The following is a 16,451-nucleotide window of genomic DNA, read 5'->3' on the forward strand; positions in this document are numbered from 1 at the left end:
GAATAGAAAGTGAGAGAAACAATACAAATGGTACTTGGCTAGACTCCAAATAAACTGCAATTGGTGGACTTTTCAGGCGCTCCTTCTTCACGATCTTACTGGTATGTGCGTTGTGTGTGTTCCCTGGTGTTTAAGTTTTGTTTTGCTTTGTTTTGTTTTGTTTTGTTTTGTTTTTTGAGACAGAGTCTCGCTCTGTCGCCCACCAGGCTGGAGTGCAGTGGTGTTACCTCAGCTCACTGCAACCTTTGCCTCTCGGGTTCAAGCGATTCTTGTGCCTCAGCCTCCCAAGTAGCTGGGATTACAGATGTACACCACCATTACTGGCTAATTTTTGTATTTTTAGTAGAGACAGGGCTTCACCATGTTGACCAGGCTGGTCTCGAACTCCTAACCTTAGGGGATCCGCCTGCCTCAGCCTCCCAGAGTGCTGGGAATACAGGTGTGACCCACTGCGCCCAGCTGTGGCATTTAGTTTTAATGTGTTTGCTGTTGATAGCGGGTGTGGGATGGAGCCCCCGAGTCAGACTTGGCCTTGTGGCCTGGCTCTACTGTTTATCAGCTGTTTCCCAAGCCTGTCCCCAGGGTCATTGCGCCTTTGTTTCCCACTGTATAAAATGGGGAGTTCTGTGGCCGGGCGCAGTGGCTCACGCCTGTAATCCCAGCACATTGGGAGGCCGAGAAGGGTGGATCACCTGAGGTCAGGAGTTCGAGACCAGCCTGGCCAACATGGTGAAACCTCTTCTCTACTAAAAATACAAAAATTAGCCTGGAGGCTGAGGCAGGAGAATCTCTTGAACCCAGGAGGCAGAGGTTACGGTGAGCCGAGATTGCGCCAAGCCTGGGCAATAAGAGCAAAACTCCGTCAAAAAAAAAAAAAAAAGGGCCGGGCGCGGTGGCTCAAGCCTGTAATCCCAGCACTTTGGGAGGCCGAGACGGGTGGATCACAGGTCAGGAGATCGAGACCATCCTGGTAACACGGTGAAACCCCGTCTCTACTAAAAAAAATACAAAAAACTAGCCAGGCGAGGTGGCGGGCGCCTGTAGTCCCAGCTACTCGGGAGGCTGAGGCAGGAGAATGACGTAAACCCGGGAGGCGGAGCTTGCAGTGAGCTGAGATCCGGCCACTGTACTCCAGCCCGGGCGACAGAGTGAGACTCCGTCTCAAAAAAAAAAAAAAAAAAGGCCGGGGGGGGGAGTTCTGTTTGCCTCAGAAACAGCCAATGCCACCCCACAGGGACCCTGCCCGCCTGCCTCATGTGAGGCCTCTTACCCCCCAGGAGGGGGCGTCCTCTGCTCTTACCCCCCAGGAGGGGGCGTCCTCTGCACAGCTGGCGGCTCCACCTCGGCTCCTACACACAGAGGTGAGACACCCTGTTAACCGTTCCCAGCTCTTCCACCGGGTTCTCAGTTCCATTGTTTTGTTTTTGCCTCTCTCTGGGAGAAGGGTGGAGTCCCTGGTTGGGAACGTTGGCCTCTGAGGCTCCCGGGCCACGTAGTCCTAATGGAGGAGTCACACCAAGTGGTTAGTTTGCTGGTGACCCAGTTGCTAGGTGAGGGTGAGGCTGTGCTAAGTGGATTTATGTCATATAGTGACTGTCTCATTAGTGATGTCATGTTCTGGGCAGATGTTTCCTCTGAGCACTTCCAGGACACGGATGGGAAGGGTGTGGCGTTGGCAGCCGGCCTCGGGAGGCTGTCGGGCCAGGAACAGCCCCACTCAGCGCTAGGCTGGGCCAGAGCAGTGAGCCCTGCTGGGAGCTGTCCAGGAGCCGTTGCTGTTTTCCACTTGTTGGGGTGGGTCCCAGGCCAGAAGGTTGCATCCTGTCGTCGTTTTCACCAAGTCTGATAGGCTTCGTTTTTCCCAATATAAACCCATCCTCGACTGGGCACAGTAGCGCACGCCTGTAGTCCCAGCACTTTGGGAGGCCGAGGCGGGTGGATCACCTGAGGTCAGGAGTTTGAGACCAGCCTGGCCAACATGGTGAAACCCCCATCTCTACTAAAAATACAAAAATTAGCTGGGTGTGGTGGTTCATGCCTGTAATCCCACCTACATGGGAGGCTGAGGTAGGAGAATTGCTTGAACCCAGGAGGCGGAGGTTGCAGTGAGCCGAGATCGCACCACTGCACTCCAGCCTGGACAATGGAGCAAGACTCCATCTCAAACAAAACAAAAAACAAAACCAAACCACCATCCTTCACCTCCTTTGCACACGGGCTGCTCCCCGAGTATTAGTGAGGGCCTGGTGACAAACTTCTCACTGTCTCCCTTTTCCTCCTCTGCCTCCCACCTGGACTCCCGGGGAGACCCCACCAGTCTGGGCCCGCATCTGGTTGCGCTCCACTGGCTGCTGGGACTTTCCTCACAGGGGCCATTTCCCCTCCACACAGTGGTTCTTCAGGGCACTCCATAAAGCCTCCTATGCTTGCCGCCCATTGGCCTGTTGGCTCACACCGCCACACACCACATCCACCAGCGCCAAACACACACAACGCCTCTCTGAGTCCCCCCAGGGGCCAGCGCACTCTCCACCCTCCCCTCTGGAGCCATTCCCAGCTGTGCTGCGGCTGCCTGGCCCCCTCCCCGCAGCAGCCCTGCAGCCCCTGTGGTCTGGGGAGGCCAAGGTCTCCTGCAGGGCCCCACCTGCTGGTAACGCACAGCGTCTGTAGCTGCTCAGCGACCGGGCACCCTCAGGCTGTTTGTGTGTCACCTAACGTGAACTGTACCCCAGCGGAGGGCCCTGGGGCACGTGAGGACGCTTTGGGAGCAGGCGGGAGCATATCCACCTTTGATTCCAGTCCCTCATTGTGGAAAATGAGGGATTTTGGTCTTCACTGATTTGCCCCAGCCTGAACCATATTAGATCTCACACCCTGTGAACAGTGGCAGCCTCCTGCTTTTGTCCTGAGAAGCGTTCGGAGCACTCCTCCAGTGACAGACGCAAACCCACCTCATTCGTGCTCCTGCCCAGCCGCTGGTGCTCTGTCAGCAGGAGCAAGTCTGCGGGTCCACGGCGTTCCTTCAGGCCGAGGCCCACCCTGCTTGCCACTTGGCCAACTTTCCCCCTGACCCCTGGTTTAACTTACCTGATCTCCCCTCCCCTCCCTTCCCTCCTTTCTTTTCTTTTCTTTTTTTTTTCTTTTTGAGATGGAGTCTCACTCTGTTGCCCAGGCTAGTGGCGCGATCTCGGCTCACAGCAATCTTTGCCTCCTAGGTTCAAGTGATTGTCACGCCTCAACCTCCCGAGTAGCTGGGATTACAGGCATGCGCCACCATGCCCAGCTGGTTTTGTTTTGTTTTGAGACGGAGTCTCGCTCTGTCACCTAGGCTGGAGTGCAGTGGCATGATCTTAGCTCACTGCAAGCTCCACCTCCCAGGTTCACGCCATTCTCCTGCCTCAGCCTCCTGAGTACCTGGGACTACAGGCTTCTGCCACCATGCCTGGCTAATTTTTTTGTGTTTTTAGCAGAGATGGGATTTCACCATATTAGCCAGGATGGTCTCAATCTCCTGAACTCGTGATCCACCCGCCTCGGACTCCCAAAGTGCTGGGATTACAGGCGTGAGCCACTGCGCGCAACCTAGTTTTGTATTTTTTTTTTTTTTTTTTTGAGACAGAGTCTCACTCTGTCGCCCGGGCTGGAGTACAGTGGCCGGATCTCAGCTCACTGCAAGCTCCGCCTCCCGGGTTTACGCCATTCTCCTGCCTCAGCCTCCCAAGTAGCTGGGACTACAGGCGCCCGTCACCTCGCCCGGCTAGTTTTTTGTATTTTTTTAGTAGAGACGGGGTTTCACTGTGTTAGCCAGGATGGTCTTGATCTCCTGACCTCGTGATCCGCCCGTCTCGGCCTCCCAAAGTGCTGGGATTACAGGCTTGAGCCACCGTGCCCGGCCTAGTTTTGTATTTTTAGTAGAGACGGGGTTTCACCATGTTGGCCAGGGTGTTCTTGAACTCCAGACCTCAAGTGATCTGCCGTCTTCCACCTCCCAAAGTGCTGGGATTACACGCATGAGCCACCGTGCCCAGCTTCCAGCCAAATGTTTTTTTTTTTTTTTTTTTTTTTTTTTTTTTTTGGTTCCCAAGTTTTATTCAAGAACTCATACAAAATATTCCGGATAAATGAAATTTAATCCTCATCTTCCTCCTCTTCTTCGTCCTGGTTAATCTGGAAGTAACGTAATTCGTAACTCTCTTTGCTGTTAGCAACTACGCGCAACCAGTCACGTAGATTATTCTTCTTCAAATATTTTTTGGTGAGATATTTCAAATACCTTTTGGAGAAAGGCACCTCAGATGTCACGGTGATCTTGCTCTTGCTCCTTTCGATGGTCACCACCCCTCCACCAAGGTTCCCAGCTTTTCCGTTCACTTTGATCCTTTCTTGCAAAAACTGCTCAAAATTGGCAGCATCCATGATTCCATCTTCTACAGGGTGGGTGCAATCAAGAGTGAACTTCAGAACCTGCTTCTTTTTTTTTGCCCCCCTTCGCCACAAGTTTTTTCACTGGAGCCATGGCCGCAGCGGAGTTAGAAAGGGCCCAGCCAAATGTTTTTGAGTGATGGCATTAGTGTTCTTAGAGATGTGCCTCTGGGGCAGATCAGAGGATGATGGAGCTGGTGAGAGGCTGGAGGGAGATCTGGCAGTGCAGACCAGAATGTGAACTCAGTCTGGGCCCTGGAGCCTGGAGGAGGGGAGTTGCGCACAGGGAGCCTGCACACCGGGTGGAGGGGGACCTGCAGAGACGAGCAGTTCTCAGTGGCCCAGTAGGGGGCGCGTGTTAAACGGGGTTTGAGCCCTGAACATAGAAGGAGGTAAACTGCAAAGCTACAGTAACAAAAGTGCTTTTCAGGAGCTGTTCAGAGAGGCCAGGCTACTCATGGTTATGAACAATGCTGCCTCGAGGCCATGGCTGAATAGCAAGAACATCACCGGGCAGCTTCTCTTCCTGCACCTTGTACTAGTTCTTTTTGTTTTTTTGAGATGGAGTCTTGCTCTGTTGCCCAGGCTGGAGTGCAATGGCGTCATCTCGGTTCACAGCAACCTCCACCTCCCAGGTTCCAGCGACTCTCCTGTCTCAGCCGGGATTACAGGCGCCCGCCACCGCGCCCGCCACGACACCTGGCAAAATAATTTTTGTATTTTTAGTAGAGACAGGGTTTCACCATCTTGGCCAGGCTGGTCTTGAACTCCTGACCTTGTGATCCACCTGCCTCGGCCTCCCAAAGTGCTGGGATTACAGGCGTGAGCCACCATGCCCAGCCTGATAGCTCTTTTTTTTTTTGAGACAGGGTCTCACTCTGTCGTCCAGGCTGGAGTGCAGTGGTATGATCACAGCTCACTGCAGCCTTGACCTCCTGGGGTGATCCTCCCACCTCAGCCTCCCAAGTAGCTGGGATTACAGGTGCATGCCACCACACTCTGCTAATTTTATTTTATTTTATTTTATTTTATTTTATTTTTTGAAACAGAGTCTCACTCTGTCACCCAGGCTGGAGTGCAATGCTGTGGTCTCGGCTCACTGCAACTTCTGCCTTCTGGGTTCAAGCGATTCTCCTGCCTCAGCCTCCCAAGTAGTTGGGATTATAGGCACGCGCCACCACATGTGGCTAACTTTTGTATTTTTAGTAGAGACAGGATTTCACTATGTTGGCCAGGCTGATCTCGAACTCCTGACCTGTCTCAGCCTCCCAAAGTGCTGGGATTACAGGCATGAGCCACCATGCCCGGCTGCTAATTTTTTATTTTTTGTGCAGCGACAGCGTCTCACCATGTTGCCCAGGCTGGTCTTGAACTCCTGGCCTCAAGCAATTAGCCTGCCTTGACCTCCCAAAGTGCTGGGATTATAAGTGTGAACCACTGCTCCCCTGAAGTGGTATCTCATTATGGTTTTGATTTGCATTTTTTTCTGACAGTTAATGATGTTGAGTATCTTTTCATATGCTTATTGGCCATTTGTATACCTTCGTGGGAGAAACTGTTTTGATATTTATTTTTTATTTTTCTTGAGACAGGGTCTTACTCCATCACCTAGGCTGGAGTGCAGTGGCACAATCATAGCTCACTGCAGCCTCAACCTCCCAGGCTCAGGTGATCCTCCTACTTCAGCCTCCTGAGTAGCTAGAACTACAGGCATGTGCCACCATGCCCGGTTAATTTTTTTGTATTTTTTGTAGAGATGGGGTTTTGCCATGTTGCCCAGGCTGGTTTCAAACTCCTGCGTTCAGCTGGGCGTGGTGGCGCACGCCTGTAATCCCAGCACTTTGGGAGCCCGAGGTGGGCAGATCGCAAGATCAAGACCATCCTGGCTAACACGGTGAAACCCCATCTCTACTAAAAATACAAAAAATTAGCCGGGCGTGGTGGCGGGCGCCTGTAGTCCCAGCTACCTGGGAGGCTGAGACAGGAGAATGGCGTGAACCTGGGAGGCGGAGCTTGCAGTGAGCCAAGATTGCACCACTGCACTCCAGCCTGGGCAACAGAGCGAGACTCCGTCTAAAAAAACAAAAACAAAACAAAAAACAGACAAACTCCTGGGCTCACATGATCCTCCTACCTTGACCTCCCATAGGATTACAGGCAGGAGCCACCATGCCCAGCCGCATGTTTAAAGGGGTGATTTTTGTACTGCTCATAGGAAATAATGACTCCTCTGTAATTCTGTGGTTTCAAGAAGGCATCATTGCCTCTTCCATGAAGCGTTTCCTGGTGACTCTAGTCTCCACTGGTCTCTTCTTTCTCTTCTATTTTATTATTATTTTAAAAATACGTCCGGGCGCGGTGGCTCAAGCCTGTAATCCCAGCACTTTGGGAGGCCGAGACGGGCGGATCACGAGGTCAGGAGATCGAGACCATCACTGGCTAACACAGTGAAACCCCGTCTCTACTAAAAAAAAAAATACAAAAAACTAGCCGGGCGAGGTGGCGGGTGCCTGTAGTCCCAGCTACTTGGGAGGCTGAGGCAGGAGAATGGCGCAAACCTAGGAGGCGGAGCTTGCAGTGAGCTGAGATCCGGCCACTGCACTCCAGCCTGGGCGACAGTGCGAGACTCCATTTCAAAAAAAAAAAAAAAAAAATTAGAGTTGGGGGTCTTGTTATGTTGCCCAGGGTGGTCTGTAACTCCTGGGCTTCAGTGATCCTCTCATCTCAGCCTCCCAAAGAGCTGGGATTACAGGCATGAGTCACCACGCCCAACCTCTCTTGCATTTTAAAGCATAAATCAGATTCTATCAGAGCCCTAATGCCCTCCAAAGGCCTCCCCTGGAACATAAATAAACTCAGGTTCCTCACCTCTCTGGCCTCCCCCTCCACCCCCTTCCTTCTGCCCTTGCTGGTTTTGCTGGAGACACAGCAATCTTCAAGCGCCGTGCCCCTCCCTGCCTCAGGGCCTTTGCATGGCAGGCCCCTCTACTAGAATTCTCTTCCCCCATCTCTGCAGGCCTGGCTCCTTTCATCACTTGGAGCAGCCTGTCCTGTCTTCCACCTTCCCAGAGAGGCTCTCTTTTTTTTTTTTTTTTTTTTTTTTTTGAGACTGAGCCTCACTCTGTCACCTAGGCTGGAGTACAGTGGCATGATCTTGGCTCACTACAACCTCTGCCTCCCGGGTTCAAGCAATTCTCCTGTCTCAGCCTCCTGAGGAGCTGGGACTATAGGCACCCGCCACCACGCCCGGCTAATTTTTGTGTTTTTAGTAGAGATGGGGTTTTACCATGTTGGTCAGGCTAGTCTCGAACTCCTGACCTCAGGTGATCCACCTGCCCTCAGCCTCCCAAAGTGCTGGGATTGCAGGCGTCAGCCACCATGGCTGGTCCCAGAGAGGCTCTCCTGATGGTCCCTCTAGCCCCACTTTCTTACCACCTTCTTCCGTTTTCTCCAAAGCACTCATATCCCTGAGATGATCCAGGTCAGGCATGTGCCTCTGTGCTTTCTCCCCAGCATAGCCTCCAGCTCCACAGGCCCCTGCCTGGTCCCAGCCTGACACGCTTGCAGCACTGATAGGTGATGGCTGAATGACTGTGGGAACCAGGCCATCTACTCATGTGGGATGGTCCTTGCCCTCCTGCTGTGTCGCTCCTATTGCCTGGGTCTTTGCTATCCATCCCCAGGCTGAGATAAGGGGGAACTGGAGGGCAAGGGCCGAGTTCTGTTCTCCATGCTCAGGCAATGCTGGTCACTTGTCAAAGTGTTTATGGACAATGTCAGAGCAGCAAAAACGGAGGGAGAGCAGCTGGTGGGCGAGGGATGATTGAGAAATCAAAGACATTTAGTCTCAAGGAGGAATGAGGGGCGGGGCGCGGTGGCTCAAGTCTGTAATCCCAACACTTTGGGAGGCCGCGGCGGGCGGATCACGAGGTCAGGAGATCGAGACCATCCTGGCTAACATGGTGAAACCCTGTCTCTACTAAAAAATACAAAAAACTAGCCAGGCGAGGTGGTAGGCGCCTGTAGTCCCAGCTACTCGGGAGGCTGAGGCAGGCGAATGGCGTGAACCCGGGAGGCGGAGCTTGCAGTGAGCTGAGATCCGGCCACTGCACTCCAGCCTGGGCGACAGAGCGAGACTCCGTCTCAAAAAAAAAAAAAAAGAAGGGATGAGTTAGGTATAACACAAAGGATTTCAGAGGCTGTTAGGTGATGAGGGGCAATTCATGACATGTGTGTGTTTCTGGGGGCCGAGTGAGGAGCAGGGCACAGAAGGAATGGGCGAGGGGCGCTGGCTCCACAGAGGGAGGGAGTGCTGGAGACAGGGAAGCCCCTTTGGCCTTTTGGGGTCTTTCCAGCACAGCCACAGAAATCACACTCAGAGAGGTGTAGGTGAGGGCTCAATTACACTCACGGGCCCCAGAGAGGAAGGCTGGCCCCCATGTAGGGGGCTGGATGGGAGGAGCCCACAGGGAGCGGGCCCACCTAGCAGGTGCAGGGCCAAGAGAGCGTGAGGGCCTGAGGTCCCGCGGGCAAGTGCCTTTCCTGGGGGTCAGGGCGGAAGGCACTAGCCAGAGACATGAGCAGATCTCGCCGGTGTGTTTCAAAGTGACTGGGTGACCCTCAGGGGAAGGCTGGAAGGGAACCTGGGGCAGGGACCAGGCTTATTCCACGGGGCTGCCTGGCTGCCAGGGTGGGGTGCTCTCAGCCTGTGTGTGGGGATGTTGAGGTGTCAGGGCAATAGGAAGGGTTAAAAATGGGCTAATCTCTTGCCAGGCACGGTGGCTGACGCCTGTAATCCCAGCACTTTGGGAGGCCAAGGCGGGCGGATCACGAGGTCCGGAGATTGAAACCATCCTAGCTAACACGGTGAAACCCTGTCTCTACTAAAAATACAAAAAAATTAGCTGGGCATGGGGGCTTGCGCCTGTAGTCCCAGCTGCTGGGCAGGGGCTGAGGCAGGAGAATGGTGTGAACCCGGAAGGCAGAGCTTGCAGTGAGCCGAGATCACGCCACTGCACTCCAGCCTGGGTGACAGAGCAAGACTCCATCTTAAAAAAAAAAAAAGGGCTAGTCTCGGCCACGTGTGATAGTTCATGCCTATAATCCCAACACTTTGGGAGGCCGAGGCAGGTGGATCACTTGAGGTTAGGAGTTCAAGAAGAGCCTGACCAAGATGGAGAAACCCCGTCTCTACTAAAAATACAAAATTAGTCAGACGTGGTGGCGCATGCCTGTAATCCCAGCTACTTGGGAGGCTGAGGCAGGAGAATCACTTGAACCTGGAAGGCAGAGGTTGTGGTGAACCGGGATCACACCATTGCACTCCAGCCTGGGCAACAAGAGCGAAACGCCGTCTTAAAAAAAACAAAAAACAAAAACAAAAAAAACCTGCTAATCTCGAATTCCTGGACTCAAGCGAATCCTCGGCCACCTCAGCCTCCCAACGTACCGAGATTACAGGCATGAGCTACCATGCTTAGCCGAATGTTAGGGGCCAGGGGATGTCTCCATTAACATTGCCTGGGTATGGCATGGTTCATTTTGTGAGGTAATGAGTCTCCCATCAAGGGCAAGTTCAAGCAGAGGCCGGATTCCCCCCAGGGGTGCGTAGAAGGGACACATGGAAAAGATGGCCTTTCTGCCTCTGAGTGCCCTCAGCTGAAGGCCATGTGTTGCACTGACCCAGCTTTCAGGGGAGACCCAGATTTTGCCCTGGGACTTCTGGGACAGGGAAGGACAGCACCAGCCTGGGAACTGAGTGACACAGAGAAGCCAGGCCGAGGACAGGCCGAGCTCCGTGGCCCTGAGAAGGAATTTCTGCTCGCTGCTTGTTTTGTTGAATGTTTCTCCCCACTGAGCAGGGCTGCCCCATGAGGGCAGGAGCTCGTCATCACAGTCCCCTCAGTAGCCCCAGTGTGCAGAACGGTGCCAGACACCTCCAGAGAAAAAACCTGAGCTCTGGAATTAGGAGGCCGTGGAGGCACTCCCTGCCCACCTAACTGGCTGTGTGAGCTCAGGTTGGCTCCGTCACCTCTCTGAGTATATTTCCTTGCAGATGGTGACATGAGGGTAATGGCTATTCCTACCTCCCAGGTGACCAAGTTTGCACACCTGTGCCTGGGTCTGGTTGCTTTCCGGCTATTGTTAGCCGCCATGAAGGCATACCTGCCATTGGGTGCTGCCCCTCCCCTCCCATGGTTTCCCGGGCAGGCAGTTTTCAGACCCTGCCCACCACCTGTTGGCTTGTGGGGAAGAACAGCCCAGCTGGTGGAGCTGGAACATGGGCCAGTGCCAAAGGCGGGTGAGCTTGGGGCTGGCAGAACCCTGGGCTGGAAGAAGGCTGAGTCACAGCCATAAGGTCAGGGGTGTGTTGTGGTGACAGGACAGGACATCCACTTCCAGCCTGGAGGGTGCCGTGTCTCACATTTGGCACATTTGGGCAAGTGAGCCCAAGCAGAAAGGCTTTGGGAAAGAAAGGAGACAGGAGGGTAGCTGGAAATTTTTGACTAACAGCTGTCCAGGAATCCCTTCATCATGGGAGAGTCCTTGGGGTATCAGCCCCCTGGCTTGGCCCCATCACTCAGCCTGGAGTGGCCTTCCCAACTACAGGCACTGAACCTTCGGGCACCCCTGTGCTCCTCACCATCTTGCCCCAGAGCCACAGCTCATGCCATACCTGTGTCCGGTATGTGTGTCCCCTCCCCTTTCCCTCACCTGCTGAACTCCTGCTCGATCCACCCAATTAAAACACATTTCCGGCCAGGCGCGGTGGTTCACGCCTGTAATCCCAGCACTTTGGGAAGCTGAGGTGGGTGGATCACGAGGTCAGGAGATCAAGACCATCCTGGCTAACGTGGTGAAACCCCCGTCTCTACTAAAAATGCAAAAAAATTAGCTGGGTGTGGTGGCAGGCGCCTGTGGTCCCAGCTACTTGGGAGGCTGAGGTAGGAGAATAGCATGAACCCGGGAGGCGGAGCCTGCAGTGAGCCGAGATCGTGCCACTGCACTCCAGCCTGGGTGACAGAGCGAGACTCCGTCTCAAAAACAAAAACAAAACAAAACATTTCCCTGAGGCTTTCAGCCATCTTCTGACGTAGCCCCTGCCACTGTCCTCTGCCTGCCCTTGACATTTCAGGCTTTGAATAGCACCCAGGCTGGATAGGCCAGCCTGGCCAACATGGTGAAACTCTTGTCTCTACAAAAAAATAGAAAAATTAGCGTGATGTGGCGGTGTGTGCCTGTAGTCCCAGCTACTTGAGGGGCTGGGGAGGGAGGATTGCTTTAGTCCAGGGGTTCCAGGCTGCAGTGAGCCAAGATCTCACCCCTGCACTCCAGCCTGGGTGACAGAGCAAGACTCTGGCTCAAAAAAAGACAAGAACTATTAAGCTTTGAAAAGACATGGAGGAGGCTGGGCGCTGTGGCTCATGCCTGTAATCCGGGCACTTTGGGAGGGCAAGGCAAGCTGATCATTTGAGGTCAGGGGTTCGAGACCAGCCTGGTCAACATGGTAAAACACCGTCTCTACTAAAAATACAAAACTTAGGCTGGGTGTGGTGGCTCACGCCTGTAATTCCAGCACTTTGGAAGGCTGAGGCAGGCCAAGCATTTGAGGTCAGGGGTTCGAGACCAGCCTGGCCAACACGGTAAAACCCCATCTCTACTAAAAATACAAAAATTAGGCCAGGCACGGTGGTCCACGCCTGTAATCCCAGCACTTTGGAAGGCCCAGGTGGGCAAATCACCTGAGGTCAGGAGTTTGAGACCAGCCTGGCCAACATGGCAAAAACCCATCTCTACTAAAAGTATAAAAATGAGCCAGGCGTGGTGGTGGGCGCCTGTAATAACAGCTACTCAGGAGGCGGAGGCAGGAGAATCGCTTGAACCCAGGAGGCGGAGGTTGCAGTGAGCTGAGATGGTGTCACTGCACTCCAGCCTGGGCGATAGAGAGAGACTCAGTCTCAAAAAGAAAGGAACAGACATGGAGGAAACTTAAATGCATATCACCCAATGAAAGAAGCAAGTTGAAAAGCTACGAATATTATGATTCCAACTCTGGGACGCTTTGGAAAAGACAAAACTTAGGCCGGGCGCGGTGGCTCAAGCCTGTAATCCCAGCACTTTGGGAGGCCGAGGCGGGCGGATCACGAGGTCAGGAGATCGAGACCATCCTGGCTAACACAGTGAAACCCCGTCTCTACTAAAAATACAAAAAACTAGCCGGGCGCGGTGGCAGGCGCCTGTAGTCCCAGCTACTCGGGAGGCTGAGGCAGGAGAATGGCGTAAAACCCGGGAGGCGGAGCTTGCAGTGAGCTGAGATCCGGCCACTGCACTCCAGCCTGGGTGACAGAGCAAGACTCCGTCTCAAAAAAAAAAAAAAAAAAAAAAAGAAAAGACAAAACTATGGAGATGGTAAAAAGATTGGTGGTTGCCAGGGGCTTGGGAGTGAAGAGGGAGAGATGAAAACATGAGGCACAGGGGACTTTTAGGGTAGTTAAACTACTATGTATGATGTAGTTACGCATGGGTCAAAACTCACAAACTACAACACAAACAATGAACCCTAATGTAAACTGTGGACTTGAATTCATAATAATGTGTCAATATTGACTCATCAATTGTAAAGGTACCACCCTAATACAGCATATAAAGAATAAGGGGCCGGGCGCGGTGGCTCACGCCTGTAATCCCAGCACTTTGGGAGGCCGAGGCGGGCGGATCACAAGGTCAGGAGATTGAGACCACGGTGAAACCCCGTCTCTACTAAAAATACAAAAAATTAGCCGGGCGCGGTTGTGGGCGCCTGTAGTCCCAGCTACTCAGGAGGCTGAGGCAGGAGAATGGCGTGAACCCGGGAGGCGGAGCTTGCAGTGAGCCGAGATCGCGCCACTGCACTCCAGCCTGGGCGACAGAGCGAGACTCCATCTCAAAAAAAAAAAAAAAAAAGAATAAGCGGTGGCCGGGTGTGGTCCCTCACACCTGTAATCCCAGCACTTCGGGAGGCCGAGGTGGGTGGATCATTTGAGGTCAGGAGTTCGAGACCAGCCTGACCAATGTGGTGAAACATCCCCTCTCCACTAAAAATACAAAAAGTAGCCGGGTGCCATGGTGCATGCCTGTAATCACAGCTACTCGGGAGGCTGAGGCAGGAGAATCACTTGAACCTGGAAGGTGGAGGTTGCAGTGAACCGAGATTACGCCACTGTACTCCAGCCTGGGTGACAGAGTGAGACTCCATCAAAAAAAAAAAAAAAAAAAAGGCCGGGCGCGGTGGCTCAAGCCTGTAATCCCAGCACTTTGGGAGGCCGAGACGGGCAGATCACAAGGTCAGGAGATCGAGACCATCCTGGCTAACCCGGTGAAACCTCGTCTCTACTGAAAAAAACAAAAACAAAAACAAAAACAAACTAGCCGGGCGAGGTGGTGGGCGCCTGTAGTCCCAGCTACTCAGGAGGCTGAGGCAGGAGAATGGTGTGAACCTGAAAGGTGGCTTACAGTGAGCTGAGATCCGGCCACTGCACTCCAGCCTGGGCGACAGAGCGAGACTCTGTCTCAAAAAAAAAAAAAAAAAAAAGCAAAGCTACCTAACTGCAGTTTGACAAAGACAGCAGGTCATGGAGGTGCCTTTGCTCCTCAGAAAGGGGTGCTGCATTTAGGGATCTCCAGGAAGGAGCACCATCTGCCAGATGGGCATGCTGGCAGGTGGTGGGAGCTGCTGGAACCGAAGAACAGAGACGGAGAGGGCATGGGGGCTCAGTGGGCAAGGGCATCACAGAGCAAGCTCGGGAAACATGCTGCAGACATCCAGCCTGGCTCCAAGGCCAGTGCTCATGGGTGTGAGAAGGGCGTGGCTTTGAAGCCACACATGAGCTACATGACCTTGACCTCTGAGTCTCAGTTTCCCTAACTGCAAAGTGGGGAGATTGTGAGGAAACCTGAGGTGCCGTGTATAAAACACTGAGCATGCGGCCGGCCACTGTGGAGGGAATTAGTTGGGTGGCAGTCACTGGGACCCTCCCTGCGTGCCCAGTACAGGGTCTGCCCCCATGGGCAATTGACTAACCCACCAGCTGTGCAAATGAGTGGTGGGTGGCTGTGTCACAGGCCTGGTCCTAGCCTGGCTGCCCACTGTCTGGGCACACAGCAGGAATGCTGTGACCTGTAATTAACCCAGGCCAGGCTTGGCAGGCAGGCAGGCTCTCCCCGGTGCCCACATGATACTGCCATCAGCCTTAATGAGTGCACGTGCTGCAATCTGAAACCTGAGCCAGGGGCTGGAACCAGTTGCACAGATAATAGAATTGTCACAACAGGAAGGGTGTGTTCAGAGCCTGCTGGAGGAGCGGCAGGAGGGGACCTGGGCCTGCTGTCCCACACCTAATGCCACCCAGAGGCTGCCAGGACCCCAAAGCCTAGAGAATGGCTGCTGGGAGAGTGCCCAGGCCTGGGTACTTGATTCAGGCCCTTTCGGCCTCCTGACCTTAGTCTTTTTTTTTTCTTTTGGGACAGAGTCCTTAGTAGAGACGGGGTTTCACTATGTTAGCCAGGATGGTCTTCCCCTCCTGACCTCATGATCTGCCTGCCTCAGCCTCCCAAAGTGCTGGGATTACAGGTGCAAGCCACTGCGCCTGGCCTGAAAACAATCTCTTGAAAACGTTTAAGACCAAGGTCAGTCTCAAAAAAAAAAAAAAAAAAAAAAAAGATTGTTTTCCCACGGTCTTCAGGAATATGCCTATGCTCCAGTCCTTCGCTTCCAGTGTCCACAGCACCTTTCCTTCCACTGTGCCCTGCCTATCTTCAGGACCTGCTCAAACTCCTCCTCCCAGGTTTCCTCCCAGAAACCTCCCAGGGCCCGCTCTGCGCGGCTCCAGTCCCTCTAGAACACTGCTCACGACCTCTCCTCCGGCCCCCTATCTAGCACGAGTTGCTTGAAGGTGAGGAGTAGTTTTCCTTCATGCCCAGCATGGTAGCTCACGTCATGTACCCACTGAATTAAATAGAGGGAGAGATGGGGTTGGTAAAGAATACTGGAGCAGAACCCGGCGTGGTGGCTCAGTCTGTAATTCCAGCACTTTGGGAGGTTGAAGTGGGCAGATCACTTGAGGTCAGGAGTTCGAGACCAGCCTGGCCAACATAGTGAAACCCCGTCTCTACCAAAAATGTAAAAAATGAGCCAGGCGTGGTGGCAGGCACCTGTAATCTCAGCTACCCAGGAGGCTGAAGCAGGAGAATCGCTTGAATCCAGGAGGTAGAGGTTGCAGTGAGCTGAGATTGCGCCACTGCACTCCAGCCTGGGTGACAGGGAGAGACTCTGTCTCAAAAAAAAAAAAAAAAAAAAAAAAAGAATACTGGAGCAGGAGCCAGAAGGCCTGAGTTTGATTTGAGGGGGGGTCTCTGACTCCTAATGGCTGGCAGACTTTGGGCCACTCGCCTGACTTCCCTGGGCCTCAGCTTCCTCACCGTAGAAGAGGCTAGGACTCACCTTTGGGGGTCCTCTGGCTTAGATGTTCTGTGGTCCCAAATGCTCCACACGGCTGCCCCCTGCCCTGTCTCCCACCCACCCACTCCCTGCCCCATACTGAGCTGTGAGGTGAAACCACCCTCCAGGCCTGTCCACCTTCTGACTGCCCATGTGGTGGGCTCTCCTTTCTTCATGCACCTCCGGGGGAAAGGGAAGATTCTTTCCTCGCACACTTCCAGCATCTGCCTCGCGCTGTGCACAGTTCTGGGCCAGACAGACGACTTACAACAACTTACAACCATCAGTCACCCATGCCAGCTTGGACCCGCCATCTGTGGCCCAGACCCAGAGAGAAGAGAACTTGAGGCAGAGTTGGCCTCACCCACCCCCTGCCTCCAGCGGGGCTGCCTGGATTGGAGTATGGGTTCCCATGGGTCTCAGACCCTCATCAGAAGAATGGGGGACAGGGAGACAGGTGGGGGTGGGAATGGAGGCTGGGAGGTGCAGAGCGCTGTGGGAGTGGAATGCAGGCAGCAGGTGCCGCCCTGCAGGATGGGGAGATGGGGCCTCA

General features: G+C 53.7%; 4 protein-coding genes across 8 annotated transcripts in view; 1 reads left to right on the plus strand and 3 right to left on the minus strand.

The window, feature by feature from the left end:
• Window positions 1–16,451, minus strand: part of MPPED1 (metallophosphoesterase domain containing 1) — an 822,621-nt gene that overhangs the window by 477,452 nt on the left and 328,718 nt on the right. The window lies entirely within an intron of this gene.
• TSPO (translocator protein) overlaps window positions 1–16,451 on the minus strand; it is a 677,237-nt gene that overhangs the window by 127,125 nt on the left and 533,661 nt on the right. The window lies entirely within an intron of this gene.
• On the minus strand, window positions 4,043–4,516 carry LOC126963672 (60S ribosomal protein L22-like). The gene is given in 2 exon segments (XM_050806153.1): window positions 4,043–4,479; window positions 4,481–4,516. Coding segments are annotated over 2 exon segments (387 nt in total). The 3' UTR covers window positions 4,043–4,128.
• The window catches only part of LOC126963616 (NADH-cytochrome b5 reductase 3), a 414,164-nt gene continuing 413,519 nt past the window's right edge, over window positions 15,807–16,451 (plus strand). Inside the window, exon 1 of the mRNA XM_050805950.1 lies at window positions 15,807–15,810. The gene's annotated coding sequence lies outside the window, so the exon portion shown is untranslated. The remainder of the gene's footprint in view (window positions 15,811–16,451) is intronic.

Source organism: Macaca thibetana, chromosome 10, assembly GCF_024542745.1.
Source record: "Macaca thibetana thibetana isolate TM-01 chromosome 10, ASM2454274v1, whole genome shotgun sequence".
In the NCBI taxonomy this organism is placed as follows: domain Eukaryota; kingdom Metazoa; phylum Chordata; class Mammalia; order Primates; family Cercopithecidae; genus Macaca; species Macaca thibetana.